The 14,123-nt window shown below is 33.7% G+C and overlaps 1 protein-coding gene across 1 annotated transcript in view; it reads left to right on the top strand.

Moving 5' to 3' along the window:
• LOC132564522 (glucagon-like peptide 1 receptor) overlaps positions 1-14,123 on the top strand; it is a 54,141-nt gene that overhangs the window by 35,773 nt on the left and 4,245 nt on the right. Inside the window, exons 5-12 of the mRNA XM_060229176.1 lie at positions 1,449-1,588; positions 5,635-5,729; positions 8,161-8,314; positions 8,591-8,747; positions 9,235-9,295; positions 9,669-9,735; positions 12,242-12,327; positions 12,993-13,131. Coding sequence (XP_060085159.1) covers positions 1,449-1,588; positions 5,635-5,729; positions 8,161-8,314; positions 8,591-8,747; positions 9,235-9,295; positions 9,669-9,735; positions 12,242-12,327; positions 12,993-13,131 — 899 coding nt within the window. The remainder of the gene's footprint in view (positions 1-1,448; positions 1,589-5,634; positions 5,730-8,160; positions 8,315-8,590; positions 8,748-9,234; positions 9,296-9,668; positions 9,736-12,241; positions 12,328-12,992; positions 13,132-14,123) is intronic.

Below are 14,123 nucleotides of genomic sequence, written 5' to 3'. Positions count from 1 at the left end.
GACAAGGACGCCTGTCATTACCTAATGAACACTGAACCGTTACCCTTTTGTGACCTGATTTGTAATCGGAGGTCATTTGAGAATAACATTTCCTCTCTATCTGTCGGAGTCGTTTTAGTTAATGAACTCCTATATTTTCTTAATCATCAACACATTTTGCGTCAACTTAAATGTTTTGATGGAAAAGTCACACAACATTAATCACAGTGCTTTGTTTTGGTTTCTTTAGGAACATGTTTGCATGATATATTCCATGGCTAGCTACGCTTATCAAGGATATTTTTCGCCGGAAACCTTTGTTCCGGTCGAACATAAACATATTATTTTAGTCAAAGTAAAACACGTAATATCATTGTTTTAAGCTCTCTCTCTCTCTCTCTCTCTCTCTCTCTCTCTCTCTCTCTCTCTCTCTCTCTCTCTCTCTCTCTCTCTCTCTCTCTCTCTCTCTCTCTCTCTCTCTCTCTCTCTCTCTCTCTCTCTCTCTCTCTCTCTCTCTCTCTCTCTCTCTCTCTCTCTCTCTCCATGGAATCATGGCAATAAACAACAAGTAACTGAATTGTTGCATTAACAATACAAAAGCCAAACAATTAGATATTGTATCATTTCATAATATATACTATTGTAGATAATATGTAGGATCTGATATGGTTAATTTTATCTTCTTATATAATAATCAACGTTTTGCTTGTTTGTTGGACTTATTGCACTGTTTTCCCCATCAATAGTCAGTATCATTTTGAAGTCAACTTGAAGTAATCGGTGGCTAGCTCAATGAACAGTATACGGGAGATCGTCGTATGCCTTTCAGAATAATAAGGATAAAATCTCTTGCCCAAAGACAAAATCACGTCACCACCGACGGGTTTGTTTCTCAGTGTCTTGAGTGCCGTTTTGGGTATTCACATGAAAATATACAGCTCAACTAATTGCGATATCCGTCCCAATAGCCAGCAAAGTATATGCTAAATATTAAGATAATAGATACCAAGAAATAAAAATGATACCCGTGTTATGCGTTGATCAAGCTATCAAATATATCTTAAATTGCATTCAAACGCAAACTCGATCGCGACATCACTCATGCACAAGTACAGGAAATAACCGTTGTCTTGGAGGGCAATCGTCTTCTGTTTATATGCGACACCTGCTATTCAAATTTTGGCTAGTCCGAGAAATATCCTAAATGGGCACAATGTAAAAACAGCAATATTACTAGGCAAAATAATGCTGAATATTTACGTCGGATTTGTTTTATTATACGATATCCATCGGTTTGATTAATTAAAGTTTTACTAACAATTGTTAAAACAGCTTTAGAAACTGACAGAAATAATCTAGGAAAGACCGTGTTTATATCGTCAAGCTAAAACCGGGAATGATATCGGGTTTCGTGATTTTAAATTTTTACTAAATTAAAGGCATTAGATTTTTGCTATTTTTCATTGCAGGAAAGGCGCAGCGATTTTGCACCATTGATGGAACATGGGCCATGCATCCTACTCGTAATAAGACATTAACTAATTACGACGGCTGCACAGACTACACCAAGGAGGACACGAAACTCGTACCAGTATCGGCCTATACCAGAGTAAGTTTCCATCACCTTAGTAGTTAAAAATTGTATGTATTTCTCTAGTATGTATTAACCTACACCAGAGTAAACAAATTCTTACCTATGTAGTGCAATACATCTTTGACATTTTCTGAAACCATTTACCATCTGCAAAGGATTTTGATGACATTTTGCTTCTTATTAATGAATCTAGACACTTAATAAAATATTTGTCATTAGAATTCCGCGGACAAATGATATAAAAAAAAATCAAACATACAAACAAAAGAAACTGAAAATGATGATATAAAACAACAAATACAAACACGATAATCCATAAAACAACCCAACAACCACAGAAACTGGAAACGGCACTGACACTGTTAAAAAAGATGTTGCCTACCTTCAAATTGAGGTAACCCATAGCATCGATTAATAGGCGAACGTTCACCACGGAGGCCATAGTCGCAGTATGTTATACATAATACAATCACCGGAGTCGAATTTTGGCAATACATGACATAAGTTTAATTATGATATATATGTTTAATTCTAGGCAAGAGGCAGGGGTAACCACTTCCCTAGTATGGTATTATTGCTAGTTTAGACCTTAGGAAGATATTTAGTTGTGATAGAAAATACACATTCTCCCAATGGTCGCCTCGACAGAGAAATGTAATGAGGACAGCTTTTTACTGCAACGAATGGTGATTTTTTCTAAATGAACTAATGTTTGAGGCATCCATTAATACATACTTCCATACCTAATAAATTAAAAGCACATACATCAAGCAAACATTACAGAAGTAGCCCAGTCTGACGGAATACCTATTGTTCTGCGTATTTTAATTCGCCTTTTTTCATGTTTGTGTACTTTAAGAAACATCAAAATAACGTCCTTGAATGAAATTCGTATTACATGAAGATGCGGAATTAAGAACATAGGACCACAAATTGAAGACGTTTATATTTTGCCAACCAAAAATGAGAGCATTATCATATTTCGTTGAGGTGTATATCAATACAAACGGTGTTAATATACCTTGTAAATTGGAATTTTTATACCAGGTAACCGGAACAATTAATCAGGTAGCATCATTAAAGAATGTTAGTGTTTACTTTCAACGCCAAAATATAATCTTGAACACTCCGAAATAACAAGTGGGTTATTGTCATCAAACAAAAATGTTGATTAATAATGGGGAATCGAGAAGAAAGTAACATGTACTGTTTTAGAGGCTTACATGAATTTAATTTAAATACATTTAGTGTCGCTTTTTTATTTTTATCAACATTCCTTTATATCAAGTGGTTTTAGTTATTTACTGTCTGACGTGTTTTCATTAAAATGTTTAACCAAAGAAGCCTGCACAGAGACTACTGTTATATCTTGTACATAAAAAGACAAAATGGAGACTATTGAACACATACTGAATCTAAAGTATTATCTAATTGTCACCTAAAATTGTATTTTATCAACCCACATTACTACCTTCTAATTATTTTAACACGTTTATCACCGCAATCACCTCTAGATTAGAAAGCAATATCAATGACACCACCTTCTATAAATAAGAAGTGAAGCCTGATACAAACGAACACTCCACACTTTCTATCTAACACAGCACTGCTATGTAACATAAGGTCCCGTTTTAAGATACACTGTCTTAGGGGTAATATATTTTATGTAAGGTAATAGATTATCTATACAAATGGTACTATCCGCGGTCTGCCGATATCGATTATCAATCAAGAATGACAAATTGTAGGCTGCCGTTTTTGTGAAGTACGATTACAACAGATCAAAAAATATAAGCACATTATATAACATGTGCATCAGTGCAATGATGGATATAATAGGGTTAAATGTCCTCGAGAAACATCACTAGGCAAGTAAGTAAACAATGTCACCATTTTCTGTTGTATCGGAAGTAGTAACTTTATGATTATGAACAATCATGTTTCATTTTTTGTATCTCAGCCCTGATAATAAAAACCAAACTAGTATTTCTAAACATACTATTGAAAAGAATAGGACGTAAATATTTATCGAACATTTGTTTATAATGTACAAGTTCGTCTTCCAACACATCTGGTAATAAAGAGCTTGAAATATTTTCAATTGTTAATCCTTTCTTTTCTCTTATGTATTAAATGTCTTTTTTAATCACTTCTGTTTGTCTATCATGCATAACAAGACATTTCCTTACTTGTGAAGCAACCGAACTTCATCCGAAATCCTAATGAATGATTATATCGCACAAAATTGTCTTTGATCCACCTCATTAAGATCAAGATAAATGTTCTGTAATTCTACCATATCAATATCAGAATCGATTACATGGTGAGACATCGATGCAAACAAAATGCATATTCTACATAGCAAGTGCTACCAAATAAAACAAAAACTCCCATGACTGGATTTCATGTACACACCATGCATCAAAGAATTTCCTTCCAGAAACATATTCAGCATCCCCTTCTTATTTGTCTTTCTTCAAATTCAAGGACGCCATATCTATAGTTATTTTGCCACTCTGTGTAAAGACAAGCGTTATTTACTTGCATTGGTGGTTTTTTTTTTTTTAATTATTGGTGTGTCTGTATAGTTGTGAAGTAAAGAAATCTATGATTGTCTAAAGTGTATGATCGCCTCACATGGTAAACAAAGCACACCATGTGTATTAATTCCACACAAATTGATTTTGTTAATGTCACCAGGAAAACATGGTGGGCATTGTCATTCCAAGATCAAAGTAAACATATTTTAGTGTATTTTGCAAAGAAGAGATCTGAAACATTAATCAAGTGATATTCAGTACAATATATACAAAGAGAAGATATACGGTGAGTTAAGAATATTGTAAGATTTAACAATAACAAATATTGAGTTGAAAACTATTATTATATATTTTTAAAAAAAAATTATAACTGTAATATACATAATGAGCACTTTTGTAATTAAGACGGCGGTATAGACAAGAACACTTACTCAACTCATTATCTAAATATGTATATATTGACCATCTTAAAACATTCTATGGAGGACAGATCATTGTCACAATTCAATAAATCAATTATGACTTATATACCTGAAATTAATAATCTGACAACCAAGGCACGTCTTTCATTGGCGGACCTCGTTATACTGGAATGTCGCAAATAATTATTTATCTTATTGGGTTAGAAACTAGATAACTTCTACCATTGGCTTCATTGAACATGCGAAGCAGATCATTTGTACGAGAAAAGTATTGAATAGTATTGGACAGACTGTCCGAGGTGATGGGTCGACAATTCCGCCAACAGACAGATGTTATTAGCAATTGGTGTAATACAATTAAAGCCGTTATCCTCAGATCATAGGCCGCCATCTCAGATTGCTCGATCTCATCGAGACGCCAAGGTTATTTCTAAGCGAAAGGCTCAATAACCATCCTCTGAATAAATGGACATGTCAGACGGACTGTGTTTAATCTGGAATGGACATGACGCTATATCGAATGACATGACCACTCTGATTGACAAGGATAGAGTTAGGTTTGCACAGATATATCACATCAGTACCTACGTATATGCGTGTGTTTAAGAAGGAAACTCTTTAAACAAAATCAAAACAAAAACCAGAAGACAACATAGGCAAGATCTAAAGAAAAAACAATAACCCCCACCTCCCATAAAAAAGAATGAATGTATCCAATCTTTATGCGAGAACCTGTGCATTTTGTTAATTGAGCTCATTGAAGATATGTAGTTGATAACATGAACGCAAGTGCAATCAGTGCTTGGTGTCGGACACATTTAATGCATGTCTTCAAAGGATTGTTTGCCCATGGGATGAGGGATATATGTCAGATATAACTTTAAGATGCAGGTATGGATATGTGATTTATACTATAAATTAGAAGTTTACGATACATTAGACACAGATATACAGACTTATATAGACGCTTAATAGTGAATGCTTCCTAGAGAGTTATGCAGTAAGAGCAGTTAAATTGTTAAAAGACAAAAGTTTGGTCTGTACCAGTTTACTTACGTAACAAAGAAATATAAGGTTTGCAATGTGTTATATTCGACAGACTCACGCCTACACAATCAAGGTGTTGTATGAGATCGGGTATGCCATTTCTCTATCGTCCTTGGTATTGGCAGTTTTCCTCATGCTGGTTTTCAGGTAAGTTCATATGTAGGTGATAATAAATGATATAAACATTTCTTCAAAAACATTTGTACATCCTTATATAGGAACAATTTCTTAATGATAGTAATGTCAATAGTATGGAAGTTTCTATAACCAGTAGATTATTAGATTGTGTCGTTTCTATAACTACGCGGTCATCTTCATCAGACAGTGACAAGTATAAAGTGTACTAGCACTCACGTACAAATGTGAGTGCAGATCTATTACTAAGTGTTTAAGAAAGCGTAGCTGAGTTGACTACATCACATTAATACCACCTTTTGTATTTTGTCTATAATCTGTAAATCATTTCGCCATGAGTTGACTATATCACATTAATACCACATTGTGTATTTTGTCTATAATCTGTAAATCACTTCACTACTACAGTCGAAAAAGTTGGCCGATTCTATACCATCTTGTACAATTTCATCTCAAGCGCTAGTGCGCTCAACATCGGTCATTTATCTGATTATGGTGGCCGTGTAGTCATCAAAACGTCACACTATAATCATCTACTGTTGTGTACTAAGAATTTCTATTCTATTTAAACATCCTGTAATATACATGTAACCTTAAATACTCGCATGGTTCAGATTGATGGAGTTATTAATTGCATCTAACTTTCTAAGTTTCTTTAACCCGTTTCTTTATTCAATCGTCTCCTAGATTTCAAAATTTATTTTCAAATAGAGAATATCATTGTGATTAACAATACACGCCAAACTCTATAAATTAAATCACAGGTACTGTTACGATAGTCTAAATGAAACAACGAATATTTCTCCGATTTCAGACCGTTTTGTGAAAGTTGTTTTCTCATTTCATGAAACAATAAACATAAACGATGTTCCTAAATACTTATATGGCTACGAATGCATTATATATCTATATTTCTATCACGATAGGTGTTCAAGGCATCAATTATATATTACAACTGCTGTACAAACCAAAAATAAGCCGCACGTCGGATAATCTGTAAAAACGTCCTGATTCGATCTTTAGGTCGCGGTTTGTTTTAATGATGTTATTTCAATTTATAAGGATTTCTATCAATTCATTTCCTTGGCTGTGGTAATCCTGTTTGTTACTTATTATGGTATTCTTTAAATATCTTAAATTATCTTTTTTTTTCATTGTTGACTTGTGGCATTTCATTATAGGCGACATCATCACGATGCAACTGATATTTTAAACAAAATTCCTCGCCTGATTAGCACTTTCATGGTGGCAGAAATCGATCAAACAAAATAATGGCTTTTTACATGTCGTATATCTGTTTTCTCGTCAAGTTAGTTATTTTGAAAAAAAAAAATTACAAAACCTTTAATCTCGATTTATAAAAAGTTTTGAAAAATTATTAACACCACTGAAACACTGAAAAAAATACCTTATATAGCAATATCTTGTTCTAGGTCTCTCTTCATTCTTAAATAGTATAAATTGCACGCCTAAATGAGAATCATATCAATCACGGTACTATGATGGAAGTAGCATTTACTTTGAGTTAACAATATGAAATAACCATTTTCAGTTGTACTACTCATTAACCCAGTTTCATGAAGCTTATCTTAGGAGAACGATCTAATGTCACGCAGATAAGTAGTTTAAGCCACATGTTCTCGTATCCCGCAAATTGGACAGGATGTGATCTTTGATATCAAGTATTTAAAAAAAGCTTTCATTGATCTCCGACATTCCTTCATGATCCCCATCTCATTACGTTTATTACTAATAGGTTATGTGATAATCGTCCGTTCCCATGACAATAACTGTGTTATTATAAAAATGAATTAGATCCATGAAAATATCACTGAGGGAAAGTCCTGTTTTAGATACAGTATTAACTTGCTTATTGTCTTCATAACACTTTGTGATTTCAGTAGGAAATAATGATTAATGTTTTACCGGTTACACATGATAATTTATACGGAAATCAACTCAAACATTGAGTATGAGCTTGCTTATTGTCTTCATAATCACTGTTATTATGCACTTTCAGTATGACAGTTTTTACGTTACAAATATTAATAAACTACATCTAAGAGGTCATTATACACCCAGCTTTCAGGATTCTCATATCAAATTCACGACGATGCTGAATAGACTACAGCCTATAACAATGTTTTCAAAACATAATGATTTCCGTAAGGCCACAAGCAACATTATGTTGCAGTTATATGTATATATAAAGTATTTGGAAACATGCGACAGTATTAAAAACATATCACAAATTCTGAGTTTAAAAGGTTTTCTTGGGAGAAATGTTTCCTGCAATAATGTTCACCATATTCATTTATTGTATATTTTCAAACCAATTAGTTGATACAAGTGAGTGACAAAGTAATTGATTATGTACAGTGTATATTTTTTTACTTACTGTCCAGTAGTACAGTCGTAATTTTATTTTTGTATTTTAATGTAGGAAGCTCCACTGTGACAGAAACACCATACATGTGAACCTGTTTGTGTCGTTCATACTGAAAGCTATCATATGCCTTGTAAAGGACCTGCAGTTCATACCACAAGGTTACTCCGCTATAGAAGACAACGAGATCCAGTTTATACCGATAGGTCCGGTAAGATTGCTTTAAATTCTGGCTGTTCGGGATTTGGAGTAAAGAAGAACTTAATTTCATTGGTTATTTTTAGTATATATATAACATATCAACACAAGAATATAAAATATATCATCCGTTGATAAATACATAATTTATTAAGTTTGGTATGCTAAAAATGGTGAGACTTAAAACAAAAAGTGATTGAGGTATGCTCTTGTGCACTATCAACCAGAATTTTTCTTAAAGCTCAGTAACTTCTTTATTACATATCACGGTCACGACCTCTTTTTACAGACATGGCCCTGTAAGTTGGTCTACGCCATATTCCATTATATGACCACGGCAAACTATATGTGGATTCTCGTGGAGGGCCTCCACTTGCATACACTCATATTCTTCGCCTTATCACACATGAAGAAACTGTTTAGACTCCAAATTGTATTTGGATGGGGTAAGTTCTTATTTTCTATTTTAGTAAAAGTATTTTGTCAATTCAGAAATATCAGTTATAAATTAATCTGTATCAACTGATATGAGTTACTGTCGTTGATCAGAATGAATATCCTTATAGCTACCAAAAGTTACCTGTCACAGAAACCTACATGGTTCACCAGAATTTGAATGAAGCGGAAAAGTCATCGCTTTTACCAGAATCTGAACTGTTTACAATACAATGATGTAATTATTCTCTTCTGAACCATACTCTCTTATCTAGTTTCTTTCCTGTGAATTTTTTTTGACAAATTTCCTGGTTGTATTACCTTTATATACGATTATTGTGTAAAAAGTATGTTTGTATCTTGCTTGAATATTTTGCTTTGGTATACTGGAAATCACGATTATTTATATATAGAAAAACGTCTGATATGAGATAAATCTTTGTATTTGTACATGTTCTAAGCCTGTATAGCCTGAATTCTCATTAATTTGCGTTTTAGTTGCTCCTTTTCCATTCGTGTTATGGTGGGTGATCGTCCGAATCCGCTATGCAGATAGCCTGTAAGTATGTAACTGATAGGATTTCGTCTTTTCGTTATTTCGTTATTCACCTGGTGATTTTCACGAATATCGAAGTGAAAAAACGAAATGTCAGCTATAAGGCACAATACAAAATAGATATACATGTAGGAAAATACACACATCAGCGGGTTCAACGTATTTCATAATTCCCAATTTCAAAAGAAATAAATAATCTTCATAATGAATAAATGCAGTTAGAATTAAATACAAACTTCATGGAATCGAATTACTTTCGTGCCTATTCTACCAAGTTGTATATTTTAGTTAAGATCCCTCTTCCATTCACACTATTACGTTTTTATTATACCACGATATCGATCAATGTGTTATTATCGTACTCTATATATTACAGATGTTGGAGCACTGACGAGCACGGTTATCTGTGGATAATCCGGGGTCCCATTGTTGTATCCATCTCAGTAAGTAGTGGTTCGAACAAGTTGTAGACACGTGTAGCTTATGTCATATAAATCATTTACAATCCGACCGGTTAATAAACATGACAGCATGACAATATCACAGTTCATGTAGTTAAACACACCGCGTTAGTGCTGACATTTTTGGGCATTTTCAGATAAGGAGAATTTCTTACAAACCAATACGTTTCAAACGCACAACCTATATCATTATAATAGAAACATTCAATAACCCAGTCGTTTTTATTATCAATACATTATTGTGCATAATATAGTTGAACATCGTTATCTCGAACTAAACTTGAAATGAGTTCTAATGTTTTTAGTAAAATTAGGCAGAGACCGACGGAATTCTTCGAATTAAACGGGGTCTTCGAATTACACGAATTCGAGATGACGTGGTTCGACTGAAACCTGAGAACTGTGAATAGCGAATTATTGAAATAACTACGTCATGGCAACGGCTGCATCGCAATCGTTCATTTTTAAATAGTTGATACGTATTTAAACACTCCGTGGTAATTTAAAAGATAAAATCGGCAAACTGAAGTGGTGAAACAATCGCGTTTTCAACGTACTACAAAACAATTATGATGATAGATATCTTCCAACTGAGTACTTACATGATAATATTTTCATAATTAACCTGAATGTGCATGTACATCTTGATGATACAACTTCAGGCGAGTTTCACCAAATCATGCAACATACATCTTATACCATATGTTATTACATTAATGTTGAAAACGCATGCAAATTTGAGTAGTCTTTATCAAATTTTGGACATATAGAAAATATGTTGGTTGTTGTTTAAGTATTCATAATTACAGAACGTGTATAACAAAACAATATGTATCCATCTGCTGAAATATATAAAGAAAATATACCTTAAAACGAGAGAATTGGTGTGTATTTTCAATGTACATTAGGCATAGCAGCGTTACAACATAGAGATTAATTTCGATAAAGTTGTGTAGAGCTTTCTGACTGTTGTTGCAATCACACTAGAGTACATCGAGATCACTTTAAATCGACTTGATATTCTTATTCCTCTGGGATTAAAAAGCTGCAGTGATGCCAGTATATACTTTATCATACCGATGTGATGTCTGTACTATCATGTACTTTTGTTTTCAAGAAACATGTAAGTTAATTCTGCTTATTCTTATCAAATATTCCTGTACCGAAACACGCAAAGACCCGTTGTGGTTGGCGTCTGAATCGCTCAATATTTTTGTTCGTTGTGAATAGGAACGACAAAATGGAGGTTAAGCAAGTGTTTTGCTTTTTACCCCTTATCATTTGTTCATCTATAAAAGAATATTGATGTCAGATCAGTTACTGACAGAATATGAATAGCTTGGACGTTAAAAGGGTTTAGTCTGAAGGAAACATCAGCCGTAGGGCTATCTTATTTATAGGTTGTATAAAAAGTACCGCTTCGTACTCCGTGCACACCGACAAAGAGTTTTCACAGGAAGCCCACTCTGTATATGTTAGGTGTTTGAAAAACAATAATAGAGCAAATAGATGATTATTGTGTTCACCACCTCTGCGAGTTTTAAGACGTTGTGTGGTTTTTACCAGTCATTCATGACGCAAATGACGTTATGAAATGACAGTTTATTAAGATATTTAGTTTATATCAGAAATTATTCGCAAATTATCCTGCAGTAGTTTCGTTCTTCTATATCATCATCATCATCATGTCATATTATAGTACGAAAAAAACAGGGAAGGAAATACCGACATGTCAACAGAAAAAGAAATGATTTAAATTAAATACTAGAATAACGATATAATGAGTGCGAAATATGAAGAAAAAAATTAGTTTTGCACCGAGAACCCCGAAACACTACAAGGATAATAAGATCAGGTGTTCCGGAAGGAACAGCGTGATCTGCTTTCACTGCTATGTAAAACTTTGTAATTTCAAGAAGGTAATAGAATTTTCCTAAAAAGGGGTCAGGTTCAACGAATTTGCATCACTGGTCATTATTTAGCACGTCCAGCGTCTTATTTAACATGTAAATAATAACATTAAGTAGTGAGACGACCCTTACCTTGGATCTCCTTCCTTTGTAAACCTCTACCATGTACAGTATACTTCGACGCTTTCACCCATCGTATGAGTTAACAAACGTTCCTCCGTGATTTAAATCGAAAACAAAGTTTTTAACACATAAAGATACCTTAAGTTTATCCAGAATTGTAACTACCATAAATATGTTTACTGTTATAGTATTATCTAAGTGAAGCTTCAAAAGCCATTATCGGGTACTTTGTCGATGTACAGGGAGGACGAAGTGGTACTCAACAAACGTCTTCAATGTGAAAAGGAAAGTCAGAATAACTGGCCAATGCTGATCGCCTCAATTAATCAGATTAATTAATTTGTAAGGTAAAAACATCATTTTGTGAATCGTAAGTGTACTTGATAACACGTTTGAAATGCGATGTGTGTTTATACGTTTAAAATTCCGATAAAGACTTTAATTTTTAATTTCAGATAAACTTGTTGTTTTTTATAAACATCATCCGGGTCTTGTTTACAAAGCTTACAGCAACAAACAGAGCGGATCCCAACAGATACAGGTCTGTATAACGTTAATGTGTCAATGTTATCTGATAAATACACCATAAGAAGTTAAATAACCAGGATGTATATTACTGGTGTAATAGATAGGAGACTATATTAACACAAGCGGTATGTTATAGTGCAGGGGATCATGTTTAGTGTGAACATCATGGTCACTAAATGATATTATCTATATAGAATCAAATGCCGGATGCATTATAGGCCATAAACATAAATATCAGTTACCTACATGTATTTTGATTAAAAAGTAACTGATGTATAATTGATTCGTGAGAATATTTATTTACACATCGCATATGCTTTTCCATCATGTTAAGCAACGTTAATCCAACTGTATACCGGGATAGTTGTGCCCCAGATTAATTTCGCTTTTAACATTATACACGAATTCGTCTTATGTACATTTCGTCCTTTGAGAATTATATGAAAGGATTTTATAAAATGCAACCAATTTTCTACACGCTTATGCATGGACAGAAAGGGCAAAACTTAAACAGAGGCCAAACTTTCTCGATATACAGTAACTCAAGACTGTGACTGTGTTTTACTCAAAGAATACTCAGATATACCTTTCCTCATTTCAAAATTAATGTTCTTGTAGAGATTGAATTGAAAGCTAAGCTCAATGTATCATTATCTATCTTATAACCGGTTTTTACAGAAAGTTGGCAAGATCGACACTGGTCCTTATCCCGCTGTTCGGAGTCTACTACATCGTCTTTGCTGCCGTTCCTGACTGTATTAATGACTACGCGTCGGTGGTCCTGATGTACATTGAAATATTCTGTAGCTCTTTCCAGGTAATCATAGGCTTTACATGTGTTTGTGCTAAGCTAAAAACATAAATATTTAAACTTTACAAGTAGTGAGTTGGAGACATATAGCTAGAGATAAATAAAGTACGCATGTTTAGGTAGTCAAGTCTGTTGTAAATAAGGGACGTGATATTTTTATTCTCTTTTTACTCAACATTTGCAGCTAAATATAGTCTAGCAACACGGACTATTGAAAACTGTTTATACTCCAAGCGCCCCATCTCTGAATCATAGCTATCACAATGCCGCATACTGTTATATTGTTGCCGATATGGATGATTAATCAGGATTAATAACCTAACATAACAATTTCACCTAGACTCTTTCCTTAAGACATGAGAAAGCAAGTAATGCTTTAAGCAGAATTAGAAGAGATGCACTGAAAAGATTTGTTTCTCTTTCAAAAACAATGGAAAAGCCAGCAAAGCATCGTAATACTCTCTCAACTTATATGACAATAACACCAAGGCCGTGAAAGTGGACGTGAAACCCGTTGAGTAAATTTAACATTCATATATACGATATAAGTAGTCATATGTTGAAGCTTTAAAACTAGATATCGACTGATAGTTGTTTTGATAAAGTTCCAGTTATGGAACATTAAAAATTTGTAAACTGACAGTTATTCAATGGGCTCTTTAAAATAATGATCCGTTAAGTCGTCAACTGACGAACATGCTCGTTAGTTTGCCTGCTGGTTCCATTGTTGCATACCTTGTACTCATTTGATAACGTAACATTTCTTACTTGGATTGACAAATATTAGCATACAGGAATCAGAAGACACTAACTCTTCTGGAATACATGGTCTAATTTTCCCTGTACTTATGCAGTGGTCCCTGTATAATGTTTTTTTTTTCTTTTCTCCTTTGTTCATTTGCCGTAGTTGTATTTAATTCGAGATCAGATTATGACTACGTTGGCATGCTTTTTTTAAATAAAGCTTTGATCCCTGATAGTTTAACCTTCATAATGAA

Source organism: Ylistrum balloti, unplaced genomic scaffold, assembly GCF_031769215.1.
Source record: "Ylistrum balloti isolate Yb309-2 unplaced genomic scaffold, AGI_CSIRO_Ybal_v1 Utg372350, whole genome shotgun sequence".
In the NCBI taxonomy this organism is placed as follows: domain Eukaryota; kingdom Metazoa; phylum Mollusca; class Bivalvia; order Pectinida; family Pectinidae; genus Ylistrum; species Ylistrum balloti.
The sequence above is the reverse complement of the archived record's forward strand: the minus strand, read 5'-3'. Positions and strand labels throughout refer to the sequence as shown.